The 26,673-nt window shown below is 38.5% G+C and overlaps 1 protein-coding gene across 1 annotated transcript in view; it reads right to left on the reverse strand.

The window, feature by feature from the left end:
• Positions 1 to 754: 754 nt before the first annotated feature.
• The window catches only part of RNF217 (ring finger protein 217), a 63,489-nt gene continuing 37,570 nt past the window's right edge, over positions 755 to 26,673 (reverse strand). The window contains exons 3-6 of the mRNA XM_042796100.1: positions 22,164 to 22,328; positions 15,123 to 15,324; positions 7,547 to 7,618; positions 755 to 3,361 (exon numbers count right to left, since the gene is read on the reverse strand). Of these exons, the coding sequence (XP_042652034.1) occupies positions 3,288 to 3,361; positions 7,547 to 7,618; positions 15,123 to 15,324; positions 22,164 to 22,328 (513 nt within the window). The 3' untranslated portion in view covers positions 755 to 3,287. The remainder of the gene's footprint in view (positions 3,362 to 7,546; positions 7,619 to 15,122; positions 15,325 to 22,163; positions 22,329 to 26,673) is intronic.

The following is a 26,673-nucleotide window of genomic DNA, read 5'->3' on the forward strand; positions in this document are numbered from 1 at the left end:
AGGCTCCGGGGAGACCTTACAGCAGCCTGCCAGTACTGAAAGGGGGCTACAGGGAAGGTGGGGAGGGACTCTATCAGGGAGTGTAGGGATAGGACAAGGGGAAAATAAACTGAGAGAAGGTAGATCTAGATTAGATGTAAGGAAGAAATTCTTCCCTGTGCGGGGGGTGAGGCGCTGGCCCAGGGTGCCCAGAGCAGCTGTGGCTGCCCCCTCCCTGGAAGGGTTCAAGGCCAGGTTGGACGGGGCTGGGAGCCCCCTGGGCTGGGGGAAGGGGGCCCTGCCCGGGTCAGGGGGGTTGGAACCAGATGATCCTTAAAGTCTATGATTCTATGTGTAACATTGATGAAAAATTGTAGTTTAAGTGGGAATGTTTTTATATGAATGGAAAAACACGTCCATATCCCTCCTCTGTCTGGCTGTTGAAATTTTTTCCTGTTCTACAGAAAAGCAAAAGCAAATATTCTTGGTTTTTCTTTGTTTTTTTTTTTTTTTTTTTTTTTTTGTTTGTTTTTTTTTTTGTTCTATTTTGTTTTAAAAGACAAAGCAAGATAAGTCTCTCTCTCATCTTTACCAGGTCAAAGATGCTTCATTTTGCTATATGTAGAAAATGAAGAACCATTTCCATTTGATTTAATCTGTTCTGATAAAATCAAAATGGCCTAGATGAAATTATAATGTAGGAGTTGAGATGTTTTCCTTTTCTCCACCCACAGTGACATGCTTTCCGAATATAAATAAGTGCAGATCTATTATCTTCCCTTTTATGCTCTTTATTCTAGCATCTTAATTTCAGATATTACTGAACTCCCATCAGAAACTGAAAGTGGAAAACACATCAGAGTGAAAACAGCTAAAGACAGTAAGAATCTCTCACATATTTATAAAGAACCAGGAAAAGAAAGGAAATTAGTCCGCCATATAGTTAGCTACAGATAATCTCAAGTACTAAAATATTCTCAAGTGGCACAGTTTGACACCATATTAGAGACTGCACTGCAAACCCAAATCTATCTAGCTATTTATCTCGCTCTGAGGTCTGAAGGTTTTTCTAAATAATACAAAAATATCTTCATTATTTGACATTTAAAGAAAGGAATAAAAATCCCTGAGTAAGCCAAAGACAACTAATATGTATAGCCTCAGAAAACACACTCAAAACCAAGACCGATTTTAAGGCAGCTTCCAACCTCAGACAGAACTCAAACAAAACTGACATGTCACATAAGAAATCTAATTAATTGGTGAATTTGCACTGACAATAGGCTTTGAATTTTACTTCTAAATGACATTGCTTCCCTGCTTAATTTCCAGATCTTATAAAGGTACTATTATAAAGGTCAACATGCACTAAATTCAAATGGAAATATTAAGTACTTGTTGACCACTGTGGTGTGCTTGTACACACTGTTTCAACAACAAGAAAAGTCTAACCAAGAAAACAAACAAACAAACAAACAAAAAAATCAGAAGCTAGCAGAAGACAAGCATACTAGTCAAATACGGTAAGCTGATACTTGTGTTTCCAGGTAAACAAAATTCATCAGTTTCTTCCACTGAGGCTTTGAAGTCACAGTGAGCATCTTATAACAGCATTAGGTTGGTGGGGCAGCATAATACTTGCTTAGAAATTACAACTAGATTCAGATTTAATAACAGTTTTCAAAGAAAGTGGTGCAAAGAACATCCTTTCAAATGATATGCTATTTGTAGGCATCTTGAAGTCTGTAGACTTCTGAGGACACTGCCCATCTCCCTGCTCCCCTCTCTCCCCATATATATATATATATATATGCATCTTCAAGCACACCCACTGAAAAAAAAGTACCTTCAAAGTAGAAGTCCAATCTCCTTTAAGATCAGTTTGAACATTTAAAGTATAAAGTAGATATTTCTCTTATTCAGTTCCTTCCTTTATTGTTTCAGTGTTCTGCTTACACAAATTTATTTTCCTCTTTTTTATTTTAAGTTATACTTGTATGAGAAATTTGGATTATAACTAAAAGCGAAAAAATTCTCAGTAGCTAATTCCTAACACTGAATTACATTGCTCTTGTGGTGATGTGCTGAGGAAGAGGTCTGGTAGCAAACAGTGGTACTGTGAAGTTAAGAAACAAGAGCAAGGATAGCTATTCTCTTCAGATCTCTAACACACCAGGAAGAGAAACACTGGAAGCAGATAATAACAATGAAATTGTCTCCCAATGATTCATGAACCCTCCCCTTACCCAAATTCACAATTCTCCTCATGAGACATCAGTGGATGCTCTAAGACTTAAGTAGCCTACTACAAACAAACGAAACGTGCTGTTTAGGTTATAAAATTTCATCACGTCAGTCTTCACACAACTAGTGTGTAGCATGTGTATTTGTGCCAAGTCAGAAGAGAAGAGCAGGTTTCCAGCTTCCCTGGAAAGACACTTCAGGGATATCTTGGGACAGGAACAGACCACTGACACTTCTTATCTAAACCCTTCCAATTTTTCTGTACTGGAAGAGTTTCAAAATGCTGTACTCTTCTAACAAATCTGTCACCCCCCAATCAATATTAGTACACTGTCATAAATTAAATACTGAAGTGAAACCAATCAGCATATTTGTAGGTATCATGGAGCTTCAATTCTAAGGGTATTTCCCTCTGAGGCACTGCAGTTTGGTGGTGGAAATCTACACTCTTGCCCACTAGCAGGGCTCAGAAGATAACCAGCTGTCATGCTCTGGCATGTGACGGGGTTTCGGTATGCTGAACAGAATGCTGTGTGATGGAAGTTATTTACAGAAGTAGTTTTTAATACCAAAAGTAGTATGCTCAGTATACAGTTAGAGTCCAAACGCTTCTAAGCATTTCCCCCTTAAAGGCCGACACTGAAGTTAAACGGAGCACATGTTAGCAGTTAAATGCTTTCTTCACAGGCCAGATCGGTAGTAGAGTTGTGGCTACAATACAGACTTTGATTGTCTAGTTCAGAAACTTAGACTCAAAAACCCCTCCAAAGTAATAATTAAAAAAACCAAAACAAAACAAACAACAAACCAACAAAAACAAAACCCAAACCCCAAAACATTTAAAAAGCAGCAGTCAGGGGGCCCATCTTGTTCAGAGTGCACCAGAGCAAAGAGGCTTTCTGGTCTGCAGTAGTGTTTTCAGCTGAGGGAAGATGGCAGGAGATTGCTCATTCTTCATCCAGGGTGGTGGCTTTGATGCTGTTACCAGCACTGTATTGCTCCTTTGCACAAAGCGCGTATAGCCCTTGCAGGACCAGCTCAGTTCAGGTGAGTAAGGTCCATCCTTACCAGGGCATACCTGTCCGTGACCTTTTCCTCTGCTTTTTACAAAGGCAATAGATAGGAAACACAAATAAACCTGCCAAAAGAAGAAAATAATAATTAAATGCAATCCTTTGTAAGTTCCTTCTATACTTTCAATATATGTATTCAGATGCAGCTTTCCATGTCTCAAGAGAATTTAGACAAGCAGAATAAATACCAGCCTGCAAGAGTCTCTTCAGAAATGAGTTATGCTACACTTTATTTACTTTACAACAAACTCTTGCTAACCCTGCTCCTATCTTTGATAAACTAATTCCTGAACCATGCTGTTTTGTATAAGACAGACTTAAAACTTTTAAAAGAACTATGTAATGTAACACTTCAATCTAAATCCAAGGCTGATTAATTTTCAACCAGTTTCACATGCAATAGAGGCAGCATGTTATGGCTTTTTTTTTTTTTTTTAATTAAAAATATTATTTATTTTCACAAACATCCTCAGTTATTGTGAAGTAATACCGAATGCTTATCCTTGCCTGGGCAGGGAACTATTTATTCTTAAAAGTCTTCTGAGAGAAAGGAAGCTGTAAAAGGAAAAATAGATAAATAAAGCAATCAGATTTATTCAAATGAAAAATATTTTGTCAAAAGAGGTACTCTTTCAAACCCAAATGAGAAGGATCTCCCCCTCTCTCTTGCCACTAACTGACTGAAATAGTGAAAGATTTCCTTTTCAGACACCACAGCAGTAACAACATCTAACAAAAGACTAATACAGTCATCAGGGTCTTACTTTACTTAGTTTGATTAATTTAACAGTTGTGTTGGCATAAAATACTGCTGTACTTACCTGAAAAACAAAACTTTCCTATAAATAAATAATATTTTTGAAACTGCTCATACTGCTGCTCTTGATCATATCTTATTCAGCCATACCTTGGATGGGACTTCAATGGCATACTGGGTGTTACTGCAATTAACACTACTATATTACTGCAAAACCCTCTTAATATTGAATATAAGCAAAAGAGCGTTTCTTTTCCAGAATAGATTTCAGAATCACAGAACGGTTTGGGTTGGAAAGGACCTTAAGGATCATCCAGTTCCAACCCCCCTGCCCCGGGCAGGGCCCCCTTCCCCCAGCCCAGGTTGCTCCCAGCCCCGTCCAACCTGGCCTTGAACCCTTCCAGGGAGGGGGCAGCCACAGCTGCTCTGGGCACCCTGGGCCAGCGCCTCACCCCCCACACAGGGAAGAATTTCTTCCTTACATCTAATCTAGATCTACCTTCTCTCAGTTTAAAACTATTTCCCCTTGTCCTATCCCTACACTCCCTGATAGAGTCCCTCCCCACCTTCCCTGTAGCCCCCTTTCAGTACTGGCAGGCTGCTGTAAGGTCTCCCCGGAGCCTTCTCTTCTCCAGGCTGAACAACCCCAACTCTCTCAGCCCGGCCTCCCAGGGGAGCTGCTCCAGCCCCCCCAGCATCTTCGCAGCCTCCTCTGGACTCGTTCCAACAGGTCCGTGTCCTTCTTATGTTGGGGGCCCCAGAGCTGGACACAGTACCCCAGGTGGGGTCTCACGAGAGCGGAGCCGAGGGGAAGAATCCCCTCCCTCGACCTGCTGGCCACACTTCTGCTGATGCAGCCCAGGACACGGGTGGCTTTCTGGGCTGCGAGCACACATTGCTGGCTCATAGTCCGTTTTCCATCCACCGATACCCCCAAGCCCTTCTCCGCAGGGCTGCTCTCACTCCACTCCTCACCCAGCCTGTATCTGTGCTTGGGTTTGCCCTGACCCGTGTGCAGGACCTTGCACTTGGCCTTGCTGAACTTAATGACTTTTGCACGGGCCCACCTCTCCAGCCTGCCCAGGTCCCTCTGGATGGCATCCCTTCTCTTCAGCGTGTCGACAGCACCACGCAGCTCGGTGCCATCAGCAAACTTGTTGAGGGTGCAGCCAGTCCCACTGTCCATGTCACCAAAGGTGTTAAACAGAGCCAGTCCCAACACTGACCCCCGAGGAACAACACTCGTCACTGTTTTTCATTTGGACAGCAAACTGTTGACCGCAACTCTGAGTGTGACTATCCAGTGAATTCCTTATCTACCCAATGTTCCATCTGTCAAATCCAAGTCTTTCCAATTTAGAGACAAGTATGTCATATGGGACAGCGTCAAATGCTTTGCACAACTTCAGGTAGATGATGCCAGTTGCTCTTCCCTTATCCACCAACACTGTAACCCCATCATAGAAGGCCACCAAATTTGTCAGGCACAATTTGTCCTTAATGAAGCCATGTTGGCTGTCACCAATCACCTCCTTATTTTCCACGTGCCCTAGCACAGCTTCTGAGAGAATCCGCTCCATTATCTTCTGGGGCACAAAGGTGAGACTGACCCAGTTAGTTCCCTGGGGTCTTCTTTTTTTCCCTTTTCCTCTCAGCAGGAACTTCCCTGGACTGCCACAACTTCTGAAATATGTTGGATAGTGGCTTAGTCACTTCATCCAACAGTTCCCTCAGGACCTAAGCATACATTGCATCAGGTCTCATGGACCTGTGCACCTTCAGGTTTCTCAGATGATCTTGAACCTGACCATCTTCTACAGTGGGCAGTTCTTCATTCTCGTAGTTCCTGCCCTCGCCTTCTGCATCGTGGGTGGTGTGGCTGGAGCAGTTGCTGGTGAAGATGGAGGCAACGAAGTCACTGAGTACCTCAGCCTTCCCCATATCCCTGGTAACCAGGTGTCCCATTTTCTCCTGGAGAGGACCCATATTTTCCTTTGTCTTCCTTTTATCACTAACACACCTGTAAAAGCTTTTCTTCTTGCCCTTGATGTCTCTGGCCAGATTTAAATCTACTAGGGCTTTGGCCTTCCTAACCTGATTCCTGGCTACACGGACAGTTTCTCTCTATTCCTCCCAGGCTACCTGTCCTTGTCTCTACCCTCTGTAGGCCTCCTTTTTGTGTTTAGGCTTGTCCAGGAGCTCCTTGTTCATCCATGAAGGCCTCCTGTCGTTCTTACCTGACTTCCTCTTTGTCAGGATGCATCGCTCCTGAGCTTGGAGGAGATAATCCTTGGATATTAACCAGCTTTCTTAGGCCCCTCTTCCCTCCAGGGCTCCAGGTTATACCAGATTGCTAAGCAAAACAAGCTTTACTGGCATTAAGAAGTCTTTATTGCCTGTATTTCTGGCATAAAAATGTCACTAAAAAGAATAAATATTTAAAAGATATGTATGTGTGTCTCTGACTTCAGTGAATCCAACACAATATTGATACAGGAAAAGGATATGTATTCTTAGCCTAAATACTGAAATTAATAGCAGTATTCCTTATTTGGCCAGATGTAGTCTAGGAAAGTTGTAATGGTGTTTTGGTTATATGCTGATTGGTTATATACAATCTTACTAATGTAACTATTCCGGTATATTTTGGCTTTATTATATCAAAATAAAGGCGTCATCTCAACATGCCCCAGGACTGGGCATACACTGCAAATTTCCAATGGAGTAAGTAGTTTGGTGAAGAGTTGTGAAGCAGCATAATCCCCAATTAACATATTACTGCCAACATAAATGGTGGATATGCACTTACATGAGTAAAATTATACATTTATCCTTATGGCTTGTTTAATTTCTGCAGGTGCATTCAATTAAGCCAGGCAAAGAGTAGATTTGCTAGAAAAACTACATCCACATCAATACAACCACGTTAACAGAGCTTTGATACTATACCAAATGAGCTTACAGTACCATTTTTTTTTTTTTGTGATGGAATCCAATTTGGCAGCCTATACACTGAATCAGATTTTGAGATTGACTCATCTCAATTTGCTGCTTTGCTGTTGTTGCATCTTCAAGCTGGAGGGCTCTTGGGACGATGCCTAGTGCCCCAGAAATCTTGCCATGAACATGGCCAAGATCTTAGAATTGTGGTCCACTGGGGTGATTAAAGGAAGGGTCCAAGTCAGCCAGGCAGCCCCCAGGACTATGTTTAAATTACTTTGGCCTTTTTACTAGTTTAACTATAGTAGTTAAAGATTTTGGTCCAGAAAACCAAATAGTCAGGAAAAAAAAACCAACACCACACTAATAGCCATAAAATGCAAGAAAAAGATTTTAAACCCAATTTTTTTAGAAAGAAGTAACATGCTTTAAACTAAAATGACACCTGTGAAATTTGTACTTTGTGTCCATCTCTGAGATGAAAATACTGAGATGCCATATAGAAAGTCACTGAAAAATCAGAATCAGACTCATTCACTTATATAACTCTTACCTATTACAACAGCTATGGCTCCCAGTGCCAGTCCCAGAACCAGTATTAGGGGCGTAATGAGTAGTTTTCCAGCTGAAATGCAAAATTCATTAAACAATTCAAAGCAGGCATTTTGTTTTTCTCTTTCCAACCATCCATAAATATTTCAATATAGGGCTCCCAAATGCTGGTTCATTTTTTTAATACTTTACTAGGATTCCTATTTGTAAATTCATCCTACAAAACCAGCTAGGAGCTATCACCACTCAGCTAGATCCCTGCACACATTTCTCTTTGCCCTCTTCACCCACCACAGCAAATGAGCACAGCTCATTTTGTACGTTAACAGTCAGCTTGCATTTACTTCTGTTTCCATTCTGAAATCCCTCAGGCATCAACAGGAATGCAATAGCTATAAAGCTACTATCATATGGCCTCTCCAGAATCCTACTGTACAGCAACCACCCTGGAAAGATGCCAAGAAAACCAGCATCTCCAAGAGTATGTTAGCTCAAGGCGATGAGACCATCACCTCTAAATATGTTTCTGCTCGCTTTAAAAGTCCACAGTGAAGTCCTCACACACAGCTGTGATTTAGGTCTAAATCAAACCATAGCCAAGTCTATTTTGGATCAAAATTTGAAAGGATGTGTTGTGGCTCTTACATGAGTAAGGCGGCAAGGTTATACAGCACATCAGCTGGAACATAAGACTAAGAACAAATAAAACATGCTTATATTCTTTATTTCTGTTGAGTTCATGATCTGTAGAAATGCATGGAGAGAAGACAGGGTTCTTTCTGTAGCACTTAAGTTGAAACTGATCTTTGAATCCAAGCTATCTTTCTTGTACTGCATGCTTTCAACTGAATGGCAGAATCTCCCTGGTCATGTTGGCTGAGAAGTTAAATCACAGATGTCACTTGTCTCAGCTGTTTGAAAACACAGCAGGGCAGGCATTTTTACCAATACACCAGAAGTTTGATCAGGGATTTGAAATTAAGCAATTCTTAAGTTAAGCATGTGTTTGAAAGATCACCTCTAGAAAGGGAGGAAAAGTGAGTTCGTTACACCTCTCTCTTCCCTGTCCTTCCCTCTCTCAAGTCACTTGTATCAGATTTCTGTAAATGAATTACTTCATTCAATAATGATGTAAACCCCTTCATAACCTGAGCCACTAAACTGGGCAATGTGAAAGAAAAATAAGATATTTTGAAAATATTTACAGCAGTTAAATGAATTGGCCTTTTTCATGGTCCATTTTGATGGCTTTTAAATTTCATAGAAGTGTTGTGGGTGGGAAACATTAATTCCTAGAAGAAAATAATTGGCAAATAATATTGGTATTACTCTAGTTGCTAGGTTTCCTAATAGTAGAACTTCTTGGGACTCCACTGTGCTGCATTCTATAAACAAGGAAGTTGTCAAATAAATTATTCAAGTGTAGACAGAAGAAATGTAGAGTGATAGAAAACCTCAAGATAACTCCAAAAATGAGCAATTAAACATTTAAAAACATTACCATAGCCTTTAACAATTTCAAAGCAAAGCTTATAAAAGATTGTTTTAAGGTATGAGCTCCCTTTACTAATAACCACATAATTAGAATGTTAGAAAATCATAACATTTGGTACCAAAATTACTAAAAACTTAAACCACTGAACTGGTGACTAAGTACACAGCAATAGAGTCTGCAGAAAGGCCTAAGCTAGATTTTGACTGGAGTAATTTTTTTTGCAGACACGAAGAACAGTTACTAAGCTTATTCAGTTTATGAACTTGTTTACTTATATCAGACAAGCTGACTCAGAGCTGAAATAAAGCATGAGTGAGTGTCTTTTTCCTTCTGCCTACAAGTGTGAAGTTATGAGTATCATAGTTCCAAGATCTTATAGGATAAAATGACCTTTCGTTGTCATGAAACAAATCTTCCTTTGGTTCAGTGCATTCTTTCTAAAGGTTAAACTTTAAAAACAAAACAAAATACCTTTTCCCTTTATATGCCTACTACATTTAAATCCCTTATCTTTCTTTACCTCTGTAAACTAAAATTAAGGAACTAGTTAACATGTGGCGAACAAGACTTGCACAAGTTACCATCAGGAAGAGTACATACAGTAACAACCACTGCATAGCAGGAGATATGTATCTCTTACTCCAGGCATTTTTATCAGCATTTTATGAAACAATTATAAAAGGCTCCATTTTACATGTCTGAATTGAACAACACTTTATATCCAATTCTGGTTTGACACACATTGTTTGTTGTAGTGTGAGGGATTATGAGGCTCTTAATCACAGAGGGAATCGTGACACACCAAGAAATGCTGTGGAGACTAAGGACATTTATTGCAGGCACCAAACTTCCCAAAGATCCACTGCCCCATGTCTGTTAGCTCCAAGACTGCTAGCAGAGAGCATAAATGTGAAACTTGCCTCAGAACTGAATAAAATCTTAGGTCATTAGTCTATGTGGTGAACTCAGCAGTAGGTTCTGATAGCCAGTTTGGTAATGGTCAAAGTTAGTTTATAAAGATAACATAAAAAGAAATGGCTGTAAAGAGAAAAAGCCTCAAAAGGGAACCTTTTTATGATTTGACTCAAATTAATGGTAAACGATTTCTCTACTGGGTTACTCAACATGAAGATTTAGACATCTGTGGTAATGCAATAACTGTATTTGCAAGTGTCTCAGAGGGGTTGCATTATTTGTGATAGGGAGAATGATGTTTTTCTGCAAAATGAGGAAATGTTTAGGGAAACATGACGGAATATTTTTCCTTTGCATAACTTTGGGTTTGGTTGCCAGTTTTAGGATAATGTATACAAAATCCCATAACTCTTTAGAGAATTCTTTGCCATGTAAAAAAAAATACACTGGTTTTAGGAAACAAATTTAATCACTAGCACATGAAAAATAAAAAGTTTTGTCTTCCAAGTCTAAATATAATTATATATTTATGTAACAGAGCCACTAAAAGTATCTACTTACAAATCAAAACAATCATACCTATGTAGATTTCAGTTCTAATACAAGTTTGCAACTGTTTTTAAAGAGTCCTATCAAGTGTGTATAGGTGACTTACTACAAATCAGACCCACTTAAATGATAAAGTTGCCAATGAAGGTTAGATCCTAGAAATGCACGCTTCCTTCTGCGGTGCTCAAAGCCATGCGTACATAAAGTGAATCTTGCACTCTGTCTTAGGACACAAGTACATGTCAGTCACATGTGAAAACATGCTGATTTCAGAATCCTAACCGAAATGCTGTCTATCATGCAAAAAATTTGCTTTAAAAGCATCATTACATGTCACATCCTGTCATGCATCCATGAAATACCTAGCAATTGATTTTGAATATAATTCACCCAACTGAATTCAGGTGGTACTTAAGTGGCATCTTAAATACATTTAAGACAGCTGAACAAGCTTTTCCTCTCTGTGCAATTCATCACTAACTTCAGTTATAACCAAGCATTCTGCCTCCAACAACTTAGCCAAATAATTACTATGAGAATGAAATTTAAGCCCACTGGGACTGAATGATAAAAGCAATTTCACTTTACTGTACTGGTCACAGGACAAAGGTTTCTCTAAAAAACATGCTGGCTAAAGAAGAGAGAAATGCCAAATTCAGAGACCACTTCTGCTCTCAGGTTACCTTCTCCTTGTGATTTCTATTACCTTTACAAAACCATTGGTTTATGAAAAAAGTATGTTTCAGTTTATGCTGCCACAAACGCATTTCCGTTACTTTTATTAGAGCAGTTTGTGACTGTAGGCACAAACAATTGCTTCTCAACAGAAACCATGATAGCATGCCAGCCTGCCATGAAGTGTTCTTTCCTTTCTATACACCTCACCCACCCAGATTTGGTAGAAACAAGACAAAAAACCTTCCCTACACAAGGCTACAAAATCATCCCATTTACTTAAATAAGTATCTCTTCTCCATAGCAAGAATTTAAAAAAAGGTCACAGAAGAAAACGTATATAGCAACACCTCACCAGTCTCCCCACTGACAGCCAAGATAATCTTCTCTTAATTTTCACTACTTAGCTAATTAGCAGAGGCATGTTACTACAGGAAACCCAACCTTTATTCCTTGTTACATGTTACTAAAAGTTAGAGACTATGATTTTAATGGCCTATCTCTCTGATATCATCTCCTCTTTCTAATGTCTGCTGACTCTCAGAATGGAACCAAAACCCAGGCTTGTACCCTAACACTTACTGAAGATAATGCTCTCCTCTGGCCTGATAAAGCCTTAGCATATTTACATTTACAGTTGTAGCTACTGGGTCATCTCTGAGCCTCAGCATGATCCCTAATTGGAATTAAACATTTCTGGGTTTTCAACTTTATCTTAAATGATTAAGATTAGAACAAAACAGAAAAAAGAAAAAAATCATGACAAGTAAGGATCTGATGGAGGGACTACAAAAGAAACATATGGGAAGGTAAGCAAGCTATTACTATTTACTCAATTTCATGATAACAGAAGTAACCAATGAAATTATCAGGAATCAATAAAAAGCCACGAGAAATGGAAGTGCTTTCTCCATACAACACACAGTGAAATCCTACAGCCCCTATCAGAGATGTTATGGAAGTCAAACCTTAAGGTCTGTTTAAATTGGTGAAGGATACATCTATTGATAGTTATTAACCAAAGGTTCAGATACAAGCCTTAAATGAGGAAATGTCTAAAACAGCGATTAGTGGTAATAGACAGGAAGTAAGATCTTATTTCTAATTGACCACTGTTGGGGAAAGACTCACTAGGCAGTCCTTTACACCCACTCAATTAACAGGCACAGATCAATTTTGCTGAAGTTTTACCAAGACACCTGATTTTACCAGATTTCCACCATTCAGGACAGCAGAACTGACACTCTATCACAGTTGGTGATTGTACCATCTCGAAAGAAAAGTGTCAGGAGGTGTAATTGTATAATAATATAGTGCCTTCTTAAAAAAATGTGTGCACACCCACACGTGCACTTGTGTAGAAAAAAAGGTACAAGAATCTAGACTGGCTCACATATGCCAATCATAGCCAAAACCTAATCCAACAGAGGAAGAGTAGTGAGCAGAACTCCTGAGTTCTGTTTCTGATGTAAATTGCTGAAACTTTCATTTTTTTATTTTCATGTGTGAGTTCTGTTAGGGCTCTGGAATGCTTTGGTAGTTATTCATAAAGTATAACAGGATCAATATTAATTTATAGCTCTAGAGATAACAGGGATTTAAGGTCATGAATGTCAATGCAGAATTCTTTGAATCACTCAGCTTGGGTGTTTACAGGTCATTGTAAAAATAAGGGCAATCTCTACATGTGCTGGGAGGTTCAGCTAGCTCTGTCTCTGTTGAAATGATGACCATTCCTGTGAAAAATAGCACCACATGACAGAGGTAGTCCTGTAGAGAAAATTTTAACAGAAAATCCTATGAGAAATTGAAGATGACGCTTTAGGCTTTGATAATCTTTCTCGGTTTACTAATTAAGGCAAACCACAAATACACTTGCAAACGGGAATATGAAAGTAAAACTTATGCCTTCTCTATGTGTGCTTTTATAAATATGAATATATACATCTTCACCACTGAAGTTTAACTCACATATGGTCTTCCACATTTCTTTACTGCCTCCGGGTCACTGTTTGCAAATAAACTAATTTTCTTTCTTACTAGTAAAAGCTGTTTCTTTTAAAAATGAAAACGTTGTGTATTATTTTTTCTTAAAATAGAAAATGAGGAAAATAGAAAATAACTTTAATAGTAGTTATGCACATGCAGTACATGCACCTGTATTTTGGACTTTGTATGTGTCATCAAAACATGCCAACTGCATATTTAGATACCTTATATGTAAACCACTGCAAGAATTAAGACAATATTATTTTTTTTATAGATCTATGTTGTGATACAAATATAAAATAAGTGGGTTTTATCTCCATTGTACATAAAAGGTTTAATCTTGGAATAAGGTTACCCATGATCCTGCCTGTGAGCAGCACAGACTTAGTAACGTCTCTGAGCACAGTCCTTTGCTATCACAGATACTAATTCCACCAAGTGTACCAAGACCCATTTTCAAACAGCTTACATTGTTTGTCATTGTGGCTTTTACTAAAAGCTCTTCTGAAACATTACTAAGTGCTCGGAAACAGTTCTTGAATTTTAAGCCTAAATTTATTCATTCAAGTTTACATCTATGTTCTCTAGTGCCAGATCTTCTCATGCACTAGAATTTATCTCTAGAAAGTGTATGAGAGCAGGCACATTCAATCATGCTGAATCTTCATCCACTGTCCCATTTATGTCTCTATCTTTAATTGACCTCCCTCATCAAGTTTGTTTTAAAGCCTTTCAAGTTCCAGAGGTCAGACTAAAGAGCCTAGATGACTTACTGTCATTTGTTAAACAAGCATTCCAAGTCTGCAAGTCTCCCACAATCTTACAGAGCAGCAAGATCAGCATTCTTATCACTAGGCCTATGAGCTTGTGTGCCAAATCTTGCATTACTCTCAAATGGAAATCACCTAGTTTTCTTACTGGAACATGTTTGACTCAGGAGTATTGTTTTCACTGCAGGTCTGCTGACTTTTATTTTCACACGTTCAGTATCCTTACTTCCACATTCAGCATCACCAGTGGATAAGCTCAAAGCATTTCTTCATCTTAGGTGAATTCCAAGTTATCTCCAATTTCTATGACTTAATTTGAAGTACAAAATGTCTTATTTTCCTTAATAGGTCCCCAGTTTTCAACAGTTAATACAAGCTACCTATAAGAAATAAGAATTTCCTATAATGTTATAGATAGCTTTACATGCTGTAAACTCACTGAATTTAATGTATATGCATATGTAAGATACATATGTATATGTAAGTTACCACATAAGGTAATCACATAATCTACTTCGTTATCTGCTTTTCTTGAACTTCTATAGGTTGAGAGAGGTATACAAGAAATATACATCTGGTTCAAATGCAAATTTGGAGTTCCTTTTTTTTTTTTTTTTTTCCCAATAAAAGTAGTCAAGCTAGTGGCATCATATTCCTGTGAGAGAAAATAATGTATATAGTTGTATTTTGGTTTAAACTGGATTTTATCTGAACCAAAGCTAACAACTAAAAGATAAGTGTCCTCCTATTTAATTGGGCAAACCTGAGTGAGTTGGTTTTTCAAACCCAGACCAGCGTCAAATCTAAACAATGCTTCATTCAAACGGATCCCCAACACAGAGGTTTATGTGAAAAAGGTTCCTGCTCTGATCCACTTCTATATGCTTTCAGACTAATGATCACAGCCAGCAACATGCATATTGACAGTATTTTTCCAGTTTGATTATTACAAAAGGTTAGAAAACAGAAGCTATCAGAAGAGGACACATACTTACTCATACACAATCTATTGATAAAGGTAGTGCAAGTGGTATATATTTAAATATATTTAATAAACCACCTTTTACATAACAACAGGCTGCCCAACTGATAAATAAAAGCCAGCGATTTAAAGTAACTATTATTGACACCCCCTCCAATCACCTCATTGTGCATCTCTTCACAAGGAACATTTATCCACTCACCACAGACAGAGCCTCGCACTAATCTCCTTAAATGTGGTCTCTCGGGGAGGTAACGGTATTTGCATCCAAAGATACTGAGGTTTGATGTGTGATCTCCGAAGAACCGGAGCTGGCGGTATCTCTCCCCACAACGGTAACAGAAATTAGTGTTACACTGTGAACAGGTCATGTGGTCACACCCTTCTGTTCTCTGGATGTGGATCTGTATGAGCAGAAGAAAAAAAGAAAAGTATTTTTTTCCCCCTCCCTAAGCACAGTAGGCACTACCTGGTGCAGTCCGTGTGTCAGAGGAAAAGATACCACAAACAAACCCCAGTTTAACTCAGCATTTGCATTAATAACAGTTTCCTAAGGCATGTTTCAGAGTATCGAATATGAGTTATAGTTGTTTCCAGATTTCCATATGTAATTTTCTATATAATCCTCTTTCTTTGTTTAAACATTCTCTGTATCAGATGAGAATCTCAGTGATCCTTGTCCTTACGGAAAATTTGTTTTTGTTACTGGACACATTAGCACCAAATTTTATTAAAAATAAAAGCAGCAGAGTAAATATAGTTATGAACTCTGTTTGACCCGTCCACAGATGGGTTTCCCTATTATGCCACCTGTGGCCCCTCTCCCTTTCCCATTACCATCAGAAATTGATTTGGCATTTTGTCATAAACACCAGAAAAGCTCTGCCTTTAGAGTGAATGATTTGAAAAGTATAGGATTTTTTTTTTTCGTAAAAAAAAAAGATTCCACAAACTGTATAAAAGACTTATGCCAAGCTTTCATAATGCCCATAGTACAGTATGAAGCTAGGCTGCCTAAGTTCTACATCCATCTTTCTGCTGATTGACTACCTAAAAAGCTCCATTCCTTTATCTCCATCTATTCTTCTGCAAAACTGGTACATTTACCTACTTTGCACAGATTTGGTAAGGTTTCAGTTTTAGTTAGCAGTTCTGAGAGTCTTAGGAGAAAGGGTAGTCCTCGGGCTGAGTACTTCACTAGATCAACTATGATTCTATAACTACTTCTAAATCTTGCCAATTAAAGTATAGCTAACAGGATGGTAAACACACACTCTTCCTAGCTGAAAAAACTGCTAAGCCCACCCTGTCCCAAGACTATGCTCTACAGTGGAATGGCAGATAAAATTACCTAATAATTGAGGGTGGAAGTGACCTTTAGAGGTCATCTATTTTAACCCCTAGCTCCAAGCTGGGCTAACTTCAAAGTCCGATCAGATTGCTCCAGGTCTCATCCCACTAGATGTTAAAAATTTCCAAGTATGGGTATGTCACAGTTTGAGCAACCTGTCCCGTGCTTCACCACTCGCCCTGGGAATATTTTCTTCCCTTACATCCAATTGGAATTTTATTTGTTGGAACTTGCGGCAGATGAATGAATGCCTCATGAAATTCTTATCCACTTCTACATGCATTTATTTTTCAGGGAGATACAGGTAAAGACAAGGCATCACCACTCAGTGACCCTGCAAGCACCAGAGACACTGAAAGCTCGGGTACAAAACTGAAGCCTCTTGCCTCAAGAGGCTTGAGACTCCTGGGGTATCTGATCAACAGTAGTGATCTCAAAATCTGTATTTCTACACTTTCAAATGTTTCTTCTACACATAAGAGGGGAGAGGCATTCACAAGAGAGGGCTGGGCTATAAAGCATTACTTTCTAGTGGGCAAATATTCTAGTGAACTTGCATTCATTGCATGAAGGGATGCAAATAGACTCAAACAACCATCCCCCTCTACCCTGAAGAAGCCTGCTGTACCACAGGTGCCCTGTTTTCCAGAAGCACCCAACAAAACACCACTGCTGACAAGCTTTGTAAGCCACTTGACTTCAAAGCTTTCACATTTAAGCACAGTCTGCAAGCAAAGAGGAAAGAAAAGTCTACCCAACATTTTACCAATTTAAACATAGCTTCTGAAGTTATACACTATTTTCTTCTAAAAGGGATATTGCCAACTTGACTTTTGCTTTTACTTTTCAAGTTTTATATGAAAAAAAGTTGACCATACTCATGGAGCCATAGTTTATTTAATTTAATTCCTAAGAGATTAAGTTAAACTGAAATGAAGGAATTTTAATAGTGACTTAATCTATTTTAACACATTAAATTTTAAATTCCAATTAGTTTTTCAGCAGACAAACTCAGACAGCAACTATACAAAATTACAAAATTTTAGAGGTGCATTTTCTTATCTCCTGATTCAGTGACATATGTCCATCTTAAAAATGTGAGGGAATTAGATCTTAGGACACTAATGAGAATTAACTGGTTGTTTTCTTTTCTTTTTGAATCAAGACCACTGAATTCTTTCTCTTCTCCAACTCAATCCAATCTATCTTCAAGGAGCTGCTGGCAATAGCTTCATACATTTTACCATCAATACCTTTCAGAAATACCCACCTCTTTGATACTACCTACCATCCTTCTACCCACACTTTCCTAGTAGCATCCCGGTTCCAGTTAGCCAGGCACCACTTCTAAATCACTTCTGAATCTACTTGCTTCTGCTCTAAATCCTCCAGACATACTGGTCCTCTTCAAACAAAGAAGCTGATACAGGATTTATTTTCTTATGGACACATACTGCAATTACATCTTTGCTTCTTCAAAAGGAAAACATTAAAAAACTTTTAGTGAATACTTATCTGCACATATATAACTGTCTTCACAAGCTGCAAATTTGGACCAACTGTTTGTACTTGCCTATATTTTTTGTTGCAAAAAGCGTTTTTATTAAGACTTCATTCAAAAAATGAAATTAAAACCCCCAACCACCTTAGATGCAGGGCCTGTACTCCTTATCATATGCACGCAGACTGACAATGCCAGATGAACTCTGCATGATTCGGTCAGGACGCTTTCAAGCCTAAGACATGACCTCTCGCCAGGTCAACTTCAGCTCTGGCTCGCATGAGCACGCCTCCCTCCCCTCGGGATAATCCACCGACAGAGACGGATTGCAAGGCTACAGGTTGGGAAAGCGACCGCTGATGGGTTAGATCTCACACGAGTGCTCCTGCTCCGTTGGCAGTGCCCAGGGAATGCCCGGGGCAGGGAATGAGCCTTCCTGGAGATCGCTGGGCGTGCGGGGCTGGGCAGCACGGTGAGGGTGGAGGAGGCAAGGCACAACGACTGCAAGCCCAGTTTCTGCCTCCAAGCATTCAGCCAGTGTTACTGGCTTCACCCTGCATCCAGAGCCTGCTCAAACCTGAAGACGTACCTTCACCTTACGAGGAAAGGCTTAGTCATTCAGAAATCCAAGAATGGCTCCCAGAACAAGAGGGGTGAAAATTACACACCAACAGCAAAGCTCAGTTGACTCTGAAGTAGCACAGCGGCTATTTCAGACCATCACTTCACCCCCTCTGCATGTTACATGCCCTCTCACAGAAATCTTCCAGGGAAATCTCATCCAAGAGATCTGAGAATGAGTGGCCATTCCTCCTTCACTCCTTCTGAAGAAAACCTGGTATACAGCTTTATTCCTTCCTATAACAAGCAAGGACTCTCCTCCCTCCAGAGTATGAGAAATAATTTGCACAGCACCTTCAAAAACTATGCCCCAAGTTATTTGGTAATGCTCATATTAATCAGAACAGATAAAAAGTACGTATTCCTTGATTTGCATCAACATCCTTGTTTACTTAAATTTCTGCTACCGTTTGAAGCTTTCTAAGCTAGAGCCACTGTTTGGTGTTTCCTCAGACAGTGTTGTTTTTGAAATCTGTGGTAAGATAACACCAACATGAAGTACTTGGTTTGCTGTACTGTAAAAACACTTGTGGAAAAAGGCATTTTGCTGCAAATATGTTGTTGCAAGAAATTGTAAAAAAATAAAACCCTAACACATTAGCACAGAAAGACAAATAAGGTTAGTGATGTTATGAAAATGCATCTAATATGTAGCAAAATTGCACTCCAGCTCCCTATAGAACAAGACCAGAACTTTTAGGACAAGTCTTGCTGAGAAAAATGGTCTACGCTGAGTTTGTCAAAATAGTATATAATACATTTGGAAAAGGCTCTATTAAAAAAACAATAAATACGTAAAAATTAAGATACAGTTTTTAAAAGTAGCATTCCGTAGTATTTCCATACTGACATATAATCACAAAATGAATCTACAATTATATATGTTGACAGCATGTCACATTTTTATTTGCTTATGTAAGCGTATCTTAGAGAGACCAGGTAAATATAAGCTATTCCTATTAGATGCACTAAAGCTGTGTTCACCTACCGGAAAAAGTAATCAAGTTGAAGCTTATTTAACAGTGCCCATTAGTATTCACATTACAAAGGATTATGTTCTTTCAAAGCACTTACCAAAACCACTGAAAAACTTGTAAATACTTGCCTAAGGATCTGCCTATATATACACACACCGTAAGAGTGTTTCCATTTTCTCACCTTCATGCCCAGACAAGATAATAACTGTGCCTTCTACTTCTCTGTGGTACAGCTACTTAAAGAAAGAGTCTGTGGGTATACGTGTCTGTGTGTGTATATATAATTAAACCCAGAAAAATATCTGTAAAATATGGTCACAGTTTACACTGTAATCAGTATCACACTTTGGAAGTTACCAGTAATTTTACAAGTTCTCAGTAAAGAAATTCTACTTCTACTGAAGTTTTTAGCTTTACTTTCCATCAGCTTCAGTTTTTGCATAAAGGGTGAATATTAATATCTTGGCACTTACAATTTAATCTTGACTTTTCCTCAATTTGTTTGTCAATTTTGGCTGCTGAAAACTTTTAACCAAAACATGAAAGAGGTTCTTCAAGCAGAATATATGTACATATCAAAATATGTTGCCACCTGAAACATTGCCTATGTGGATCTAGAACAAGAATAAATCAAACAGTATGTCACCAACTCTGTTTCCTCTATGATTCTTTTCTCTATTTTATTTGGAAATATAATAATCAGATGACTCAATGTTGTTTTATAGAGAGATTTTGGAGGGATGGCTGGAGAGAGAAGTAGAAAAGGTATTAGTTCCAATCCCCTAACTCAAACTGTTAACTGTTATGTTTATCCCCACATGCCCAGACATCTATTAATGCATTGATGAAGAATGCTGCATAATGCTGCATAAGATATATTTTTCACAATTACTCAATGACCACTTAAAAAAAAGAAAAAGAACAGTATCGCTAACCACTGGTTCTTTTGATTACTTGCTAGTTATAGATTTGATTTAAAAACAAACAGTTGATATAAACAATTTGGAGACTGTAAACAAGAAGAATTTTTTTCACTTCTGAAGAAAAAAAATGTCAGGAGTGGGGCTAGAAATACAGTTCATGAAAAGACTGAACTCCCTCTTCAATATTCACTTATAATACCACATTACCAGAAAGGACTTGTTAACAAAGGGGTTTTTTTTGAGCTAGTTTCATAACTTTCCATACAGCCTCCCAACATGCAGGAGGTTTTACCTTCTTTTGATTAAGAAACCTGAAGTATTTTTGAAATTAATAGCCAAACTCATGCAACTTTAGCATTCAAAATTAGTGACTTAACCTGCATAAGTTTCAAGTGTCCAGCCTTTTATTTTGAAGATAGTGAAAACAGTTTTAAATTTAAAACACCAAATGTACAATCTAAGAACAAACATGTTAGGGTTAGCAGTTTTAGTTCCTTTCTCTTTCCAGCTAGCAGCTCTCTTACCCCTGCTTTTCCACATTCATATTTTTTTGCTTGGTGCATTTTTAATTCTTTTTTTGGACAACTTATTTCAATAGTTACGTCACTCGCATTGTCATAAAATCTGAATCTGGACACAAGTCAAAGAATTAAAAACAAAACACATACTTCCCACTCCAAAACAAATGAAGTTCATAAAAGGATTTTACTGTAAGACTTCCCAAGAAAGTGAACATTTTTAGAACTGGCTCAAACCTAAAAATTCTTACCAAACAGCAAGCTGTTAAAACTCTGTTAAAATGTCATGTGTGTGTGGGAGGAAGGGTAAACAACCAACTGCTGATTTCAGAGCTTTCGAATTTTTCTTAGTGTTTTGAAATCTTTCAGTTTCAAGCTATGGCATCACAGGCATTTATTTCCAAGACCAAAATAAGATACTTAAACTGATAAACATTCTCTTATTCACACAGTGTAAGGCTCAAAATGTGGCAAAAGTATACTTCGGACAATTCAGAAGTACATCTTCCCAGTCAATATTTATCTCCTACCAAATGTTCCCATTTCCTTACTTTGTCCGCTGCATGAAGTAGATGTAGAGCAATAGATGGGTTCAGATTAGGTACTCACTTTCAAAAAAAAGGACAGTCTCCCACCACCATGGTGCTCTCAAGGTTTTGAGTTACTACTCTGTCAGTAGGTGGAGATAAGTGCTGTGAAAAAAATAGTGAACAAACATAATGGCCACCTTCATTAAGAACAGCCAGGGCAGAGGTGTGCCAGGGCTGTTGTATCTCATTTCAGTAGTGGGAAATATTTCCTATCCTGGAAGAGATTAACAACACTTTCAGAGCATGGGACTGCACTTTGGTGTTGAAAATTTAATTAATTCATGAGAAAGGCTTGTGAAGAACTGACATTTAGTCCTAAAAACACTTCCAGTTTTGCCAAATCTTAAAGTCTCCCTTAGTTAACTTGTTGATAAAGTACTTTCTACTTTACAAACTGAATTGAATTCACCCAAGCTCTTTGAAAAACCTGACAAAGGGCATCATATTTCTCTAAAGCTACAAGTTTCTTTAAAGATTTATTTTCAGAATAATTTATTCTGTAACACACATTCATTATAAGCATATGTCAAAGTCCCCTCTTACGATTTCCATAATGTTTCTTTCACATGCAGAGATTCTGCAGAATCAATGCGGGAACCACCAAGTAAAACATATGACCTGCTTTTCTCAGTGGGTCATTGACAAGAATCTGCGCAGCAAGAGTAAATACCATTTCCAATGCTGAACAGAAGCTGCAAATATTTACTTCAAATACATATTTAAATGAAGCCACTACCTACAAGTCAAGGGAGAACAGCTCACCTTGCATTTTGGACACTTCTGGGCATTCCTCTGCCCGTGTTCGATTTCGTTGGCCCAGTGACGCAACAGCTTGTCTCCCTTCTTGTATTCTTTGCAGTTAACGCCTTCATGCCAGGGAGAATGGCACTTGAAACACCAGACAAATTGGCAAGATGGACACTGGATCTGTACAAATGAGAAAACACCACACATTTGCAAGCTGGGTGCTGACCCAACTGGAAAGACTGTTTTAAAACCACTGCTCTTCAATTAAGATGGTAGCTGCCCAACAAAGGTCTAACACCTTTTGAAGGGGCTGTTTTAAAAATATAAGTTGTGGAAGCTAACTTGTTCTTTTTCTTTTTGCAAGAGAGAAAATACAGAATTAATTCCTAGAGCCAGGAAAGGTCCCAATCAAACAAAGCCTAAGTAACTTGGTTTAAGCATTGGAACTGCTTCCCAAAATCACCGTGTGGCTCAAATGCCAGAAGGCAAAATCCAGGAAGCTTATTCAGTTGCCTCCAATACATGTGTGAGATCACCTAAAAATTAGCAGGCAATTTTCAGTACTGTGAATGTCAGTCTTCCAATTATAACCTTCACTGTCAAGGCTATTACCAGGGAGTACTTCATCTTCTGAATGGGCTCTACAGAGATCAGACTGGGTTATGAAGCTTATATTAGAAATGGCCCTGAGAAAAGGCACCAAGGGCAAGGGTCTCAACCAAGGGCCACAACTACATCCTGGAAGTCAGGTACCTCCATTTGCTCTTAATTGCATAAGGGTGAGCTAAGGCTGTGCCAAACAGCCTACTTGCTACAGACCACACCTAATGGCAAACACCACAAGCCAAGCTCCTCAAATCGAGGAAGGGTCTATTCTTCCCACTCCCTGGGTTTTAAATCATTGTGTCAAACAGGCACCATTGTCATCACATCTTCCAGAGCCTGGCTATTTTTTTGCCACAAGCTATGGCAGCTGCTGTGTTTGTAGAAGCAATACATAGAGGCCAATTGATGGTGCTTATCTGATGAAAGACAGGCCTCCTGCCTGGATTGTGATTAAGGAAAGCAAGAACTAGAAGCCACATTAGATACAGGCACATCTTCACTTCTGCTGTGTTTGACAGGAGGATGTCTCAGCCTCAAAGATGGGGAGGCACATCTCAAGTGACTGCCGAACCCTGTCCACCAGCTCCAGTTGCTGCCATGCCTGGCACTGCCCTTGATTTCTAACAGCTGACGGACAGGACTGAGGAATTCAACCAGACAAAAAAGGCTTTTTGGTTGTATCTGTGTCCGGACCTGGTTCACCATCAAACCACAGACGTGTGGGGGTGCTGCTCAGGAGTCACACGTGAAGCCACCCCAAAGTCCTCACTCCCACCAGTTGCTGTGCCTTCTGCTCAGACACTCCAACTGGTGGGGTGCTGCCTCAGCTCCAGTAAAGAGTTCAAAGTAGGTGCTCTGGTCAACCTTAAGTATTTTACTGGGGGGCAGCCAAATTTACTATTTATATGTGCAATTTCTACATCTGTCACTACCAGCATGCTAATACAAAGCTGATCTGATCTTTAACACATAACTGAGAAATGAAGCCATCTGCTATCCTTAATGCTATTCTCCAAGTTCTATACACAGAGATAGCATTTAGTTTTTTGCCTTTAACATTTCACATTAAAAGCCTTAATTGACACAATGGCTCAAGCTGAGCATTTTTATGATCCTAGCTGACCCATTCTCAGTGGTTGCTTTTAACTTCACCTGTACAGAGCAATCTTTTTTTGATGTTGCACTGCAGCAGTGTCATAGCTTCATTCGTATGAAGTGATGTACCTCTGTCTGTGCAGCAATGTTTAACCAAGGGTTTTACTTTCAATAGTGGACTATATGATGTGCTGCTCAATACATCACTTCCTCTTACCTCTTTATGCTAATCCACATCTACAGATCAGCAAGTGTAAGAATGGGAGTTAATGTTCAAGGGAATTAATAATTTTCTTACTACCCATAAGACAGCATTTCCCCCTCCAGGATCCTTTGCCTGGGCATATGGCTAAAGCGCAAAGAAGGAAAACAGCATCAAGGAACTGACAGATTTTCTTATTACAACACATTAATTTGACAGATTTTCTTAGTATAACACATTAACATTTTAGGCAACTACCATCTACTAGTCACTATCCTTGTAAAAAAAAAAACAAAACAACATGTGCATTTAAGTGTTAGAATACATACATTTCCTTCATATCAAGCAGATTCAGAGTGTAATACTACAATGGATGACATTCTGATATCCTGTACCTGGCACAAGTATGACTTACTGATTTCTATAGCTCCAAAGTGACATTTTTGCTAAGGCGCATAGTAAGATACCTCACAGAAGAAAACTGCACTTATCACACACTTCCTGTCAATGAAATAAGTTAGTTAGTGCAGACATAGGTAGGCAACACAAAATCAGGAAAGAACAGCAAATGAAACCTGTTTTTAGGGGAACAACACATTAAAGATGCAACATGTGGATTACAAACATTATTACTTTTTACAGGAAAACACAGTAATGACTAAGGCCAAGATAAAGTATCTAACAAAAGCAATACAAAATATAACTAGTGCCTTTTTTTTGATTTGTTGGTCTACTTGCCCAGATGCTAAACCAAAGGAAATACACTATCCTGCATCCCCGCTTCCCAGATAAATTCTCCTAATAAAAACATTTTAACAGGAAAGAGGAAAATTCGCACTCTGCGGAACCAAAAGAATAGCATATTTATTGTTACTAAATAAATTAACACAGAGCACTGATCTATGTTTCCACAGTACTTTAGAAAGCAACATATAAAAATAGGTTAGTTTAATAGCAACTATCCTGCCCAATATCTCCGTATCTTCCCCAACCTCCCCAACTTCCCCGAGCTTTGCATTTACGTTTTTCAATAACACATGTCATAGTGACCTACCACTGGGAAGACAGATTAGAGCAAGCATCGCACTGTACTAAGTATCTGTTATGCCTCAGCCAAAGATGGAGCTTGTAGCCACAATTATCTGAGACAGAACATGAACATTAAAAAATACAAACCCAAACCAACAGATCTAGGAAGCTGCAAGTTAATGCTTCTTTCTTAAACAAAAATGCCAACATAATTTAAAACATTAAAGTTTTGTGTTTTTTTTTTTGTTTTTTTTTTTTTTTTTTAAATCTTACACAAACTCTTTACAGGATCTATCATTCTATTATAGCCTGTTTACAAGAGAAAGAAATATAGCAGCCACCAAGATATATATTTAATCTTACACACACACACACACACACTGACATCAAATGTTTCCAAATACATTACTTCGAAAGTACTAAAATACAGGATGAGGCTATAACCGCATGAACTCAGAATAACATTTGTTACTATGAATAGCCCTGACTAACTGAAGTAAACTAGTGGGAACTGTCTGCTTCATTACCAGGTTCGGAGTTCCTAGTTTCCTATTCTACCTGCCACCCCTGACAGCACCTTCCTCAAAACTGAACTCATTATTATAAATGAAATAGTTTTTAAATTTTGAATGGGCCACTTCTATGTTGTTCATTACTGTATGAATATAAATTAAGCACCAAAGTATGTTCTTTTACGTACTTATGAACCTTATTTTTCTTGGAACCAGTGACCGCAAAACAAAACCCTAAGTCTATTCAAACTTGGATGCAATGTGAAAGCAGTATGCTTAAGAAATAGGAACACAACAGGGCAATTACAGCACTCTCTCAGATTCTTATTCTATTCTTTCTCTGCTTTTCTGAAAGAAAAAAAGTCAAATATGATTTGCTTTAGGCTTCGATATTGCATGAAATCACCACAATGAAGACACAGAAATTCTATCTACATATAAATTAAACCAGTAAAATATATTACAGTCCTACAAAGCAGAGAAACTGTATCTGGGAAAAAAGAACAACAAAACAAAACAACAAACCACAACCCTAAAATATGAATCTAGTGGGTTTTGTGTGAGGAAACACATATTTGAAAACATTTTTCCATTTATTTTACGACTTCCATTTCAGTCAATCAAAATTGAGAGGATGGATATATATACAAACTTCTATGCCATCTGGAGGTCAGTCTCCCTTGAAATAGAAAAGATTACACAACTTCTCATACTAACCCTTTTGGTTCTCAGCTTTCTGAAACACTGACCTTTAAGGCTAAAATTTTCCATTTTCTTAGCTAGCCTCTTTACTGCAAACTATTCTAAGTATGATTTTTCTCACCTTCCAGGAAAAGACCTTTCAAAATTAGTAGGTAACCTTAACAGAAAACACTGCCTGATATGACATGATTATAGCAAAACTGACTGCACATTAAAATATTTTAAGAGCCTGAAGCTGCAAAAAGCTTAATGGGATTTTCTGCTGCTTAGTGGAATGCTAGCTATATAATAGGATGGCCAAATTAATCATGCAACTAACTGATTACATGAATTACAATCTCTAGCTACAGTTATACAGTCACTTTATTCCAAAATTGAA

The sequence above is a fragment of the Tyto alba genome, unplaced genomic scaffold (assembly GCF_018691265.1).
Source record: "Tyto alba isolate M040663 unplaced genomic scaffold, T.alba_DEE_v4.0 Super-Scaffold_22, whole genome shotgun sequence".
Lineage (NCBI taxonomy): Eukaryota > Metazoa > Chordata > Aves > Strigiformes > Tytonidae > Tyto > Tyto alba.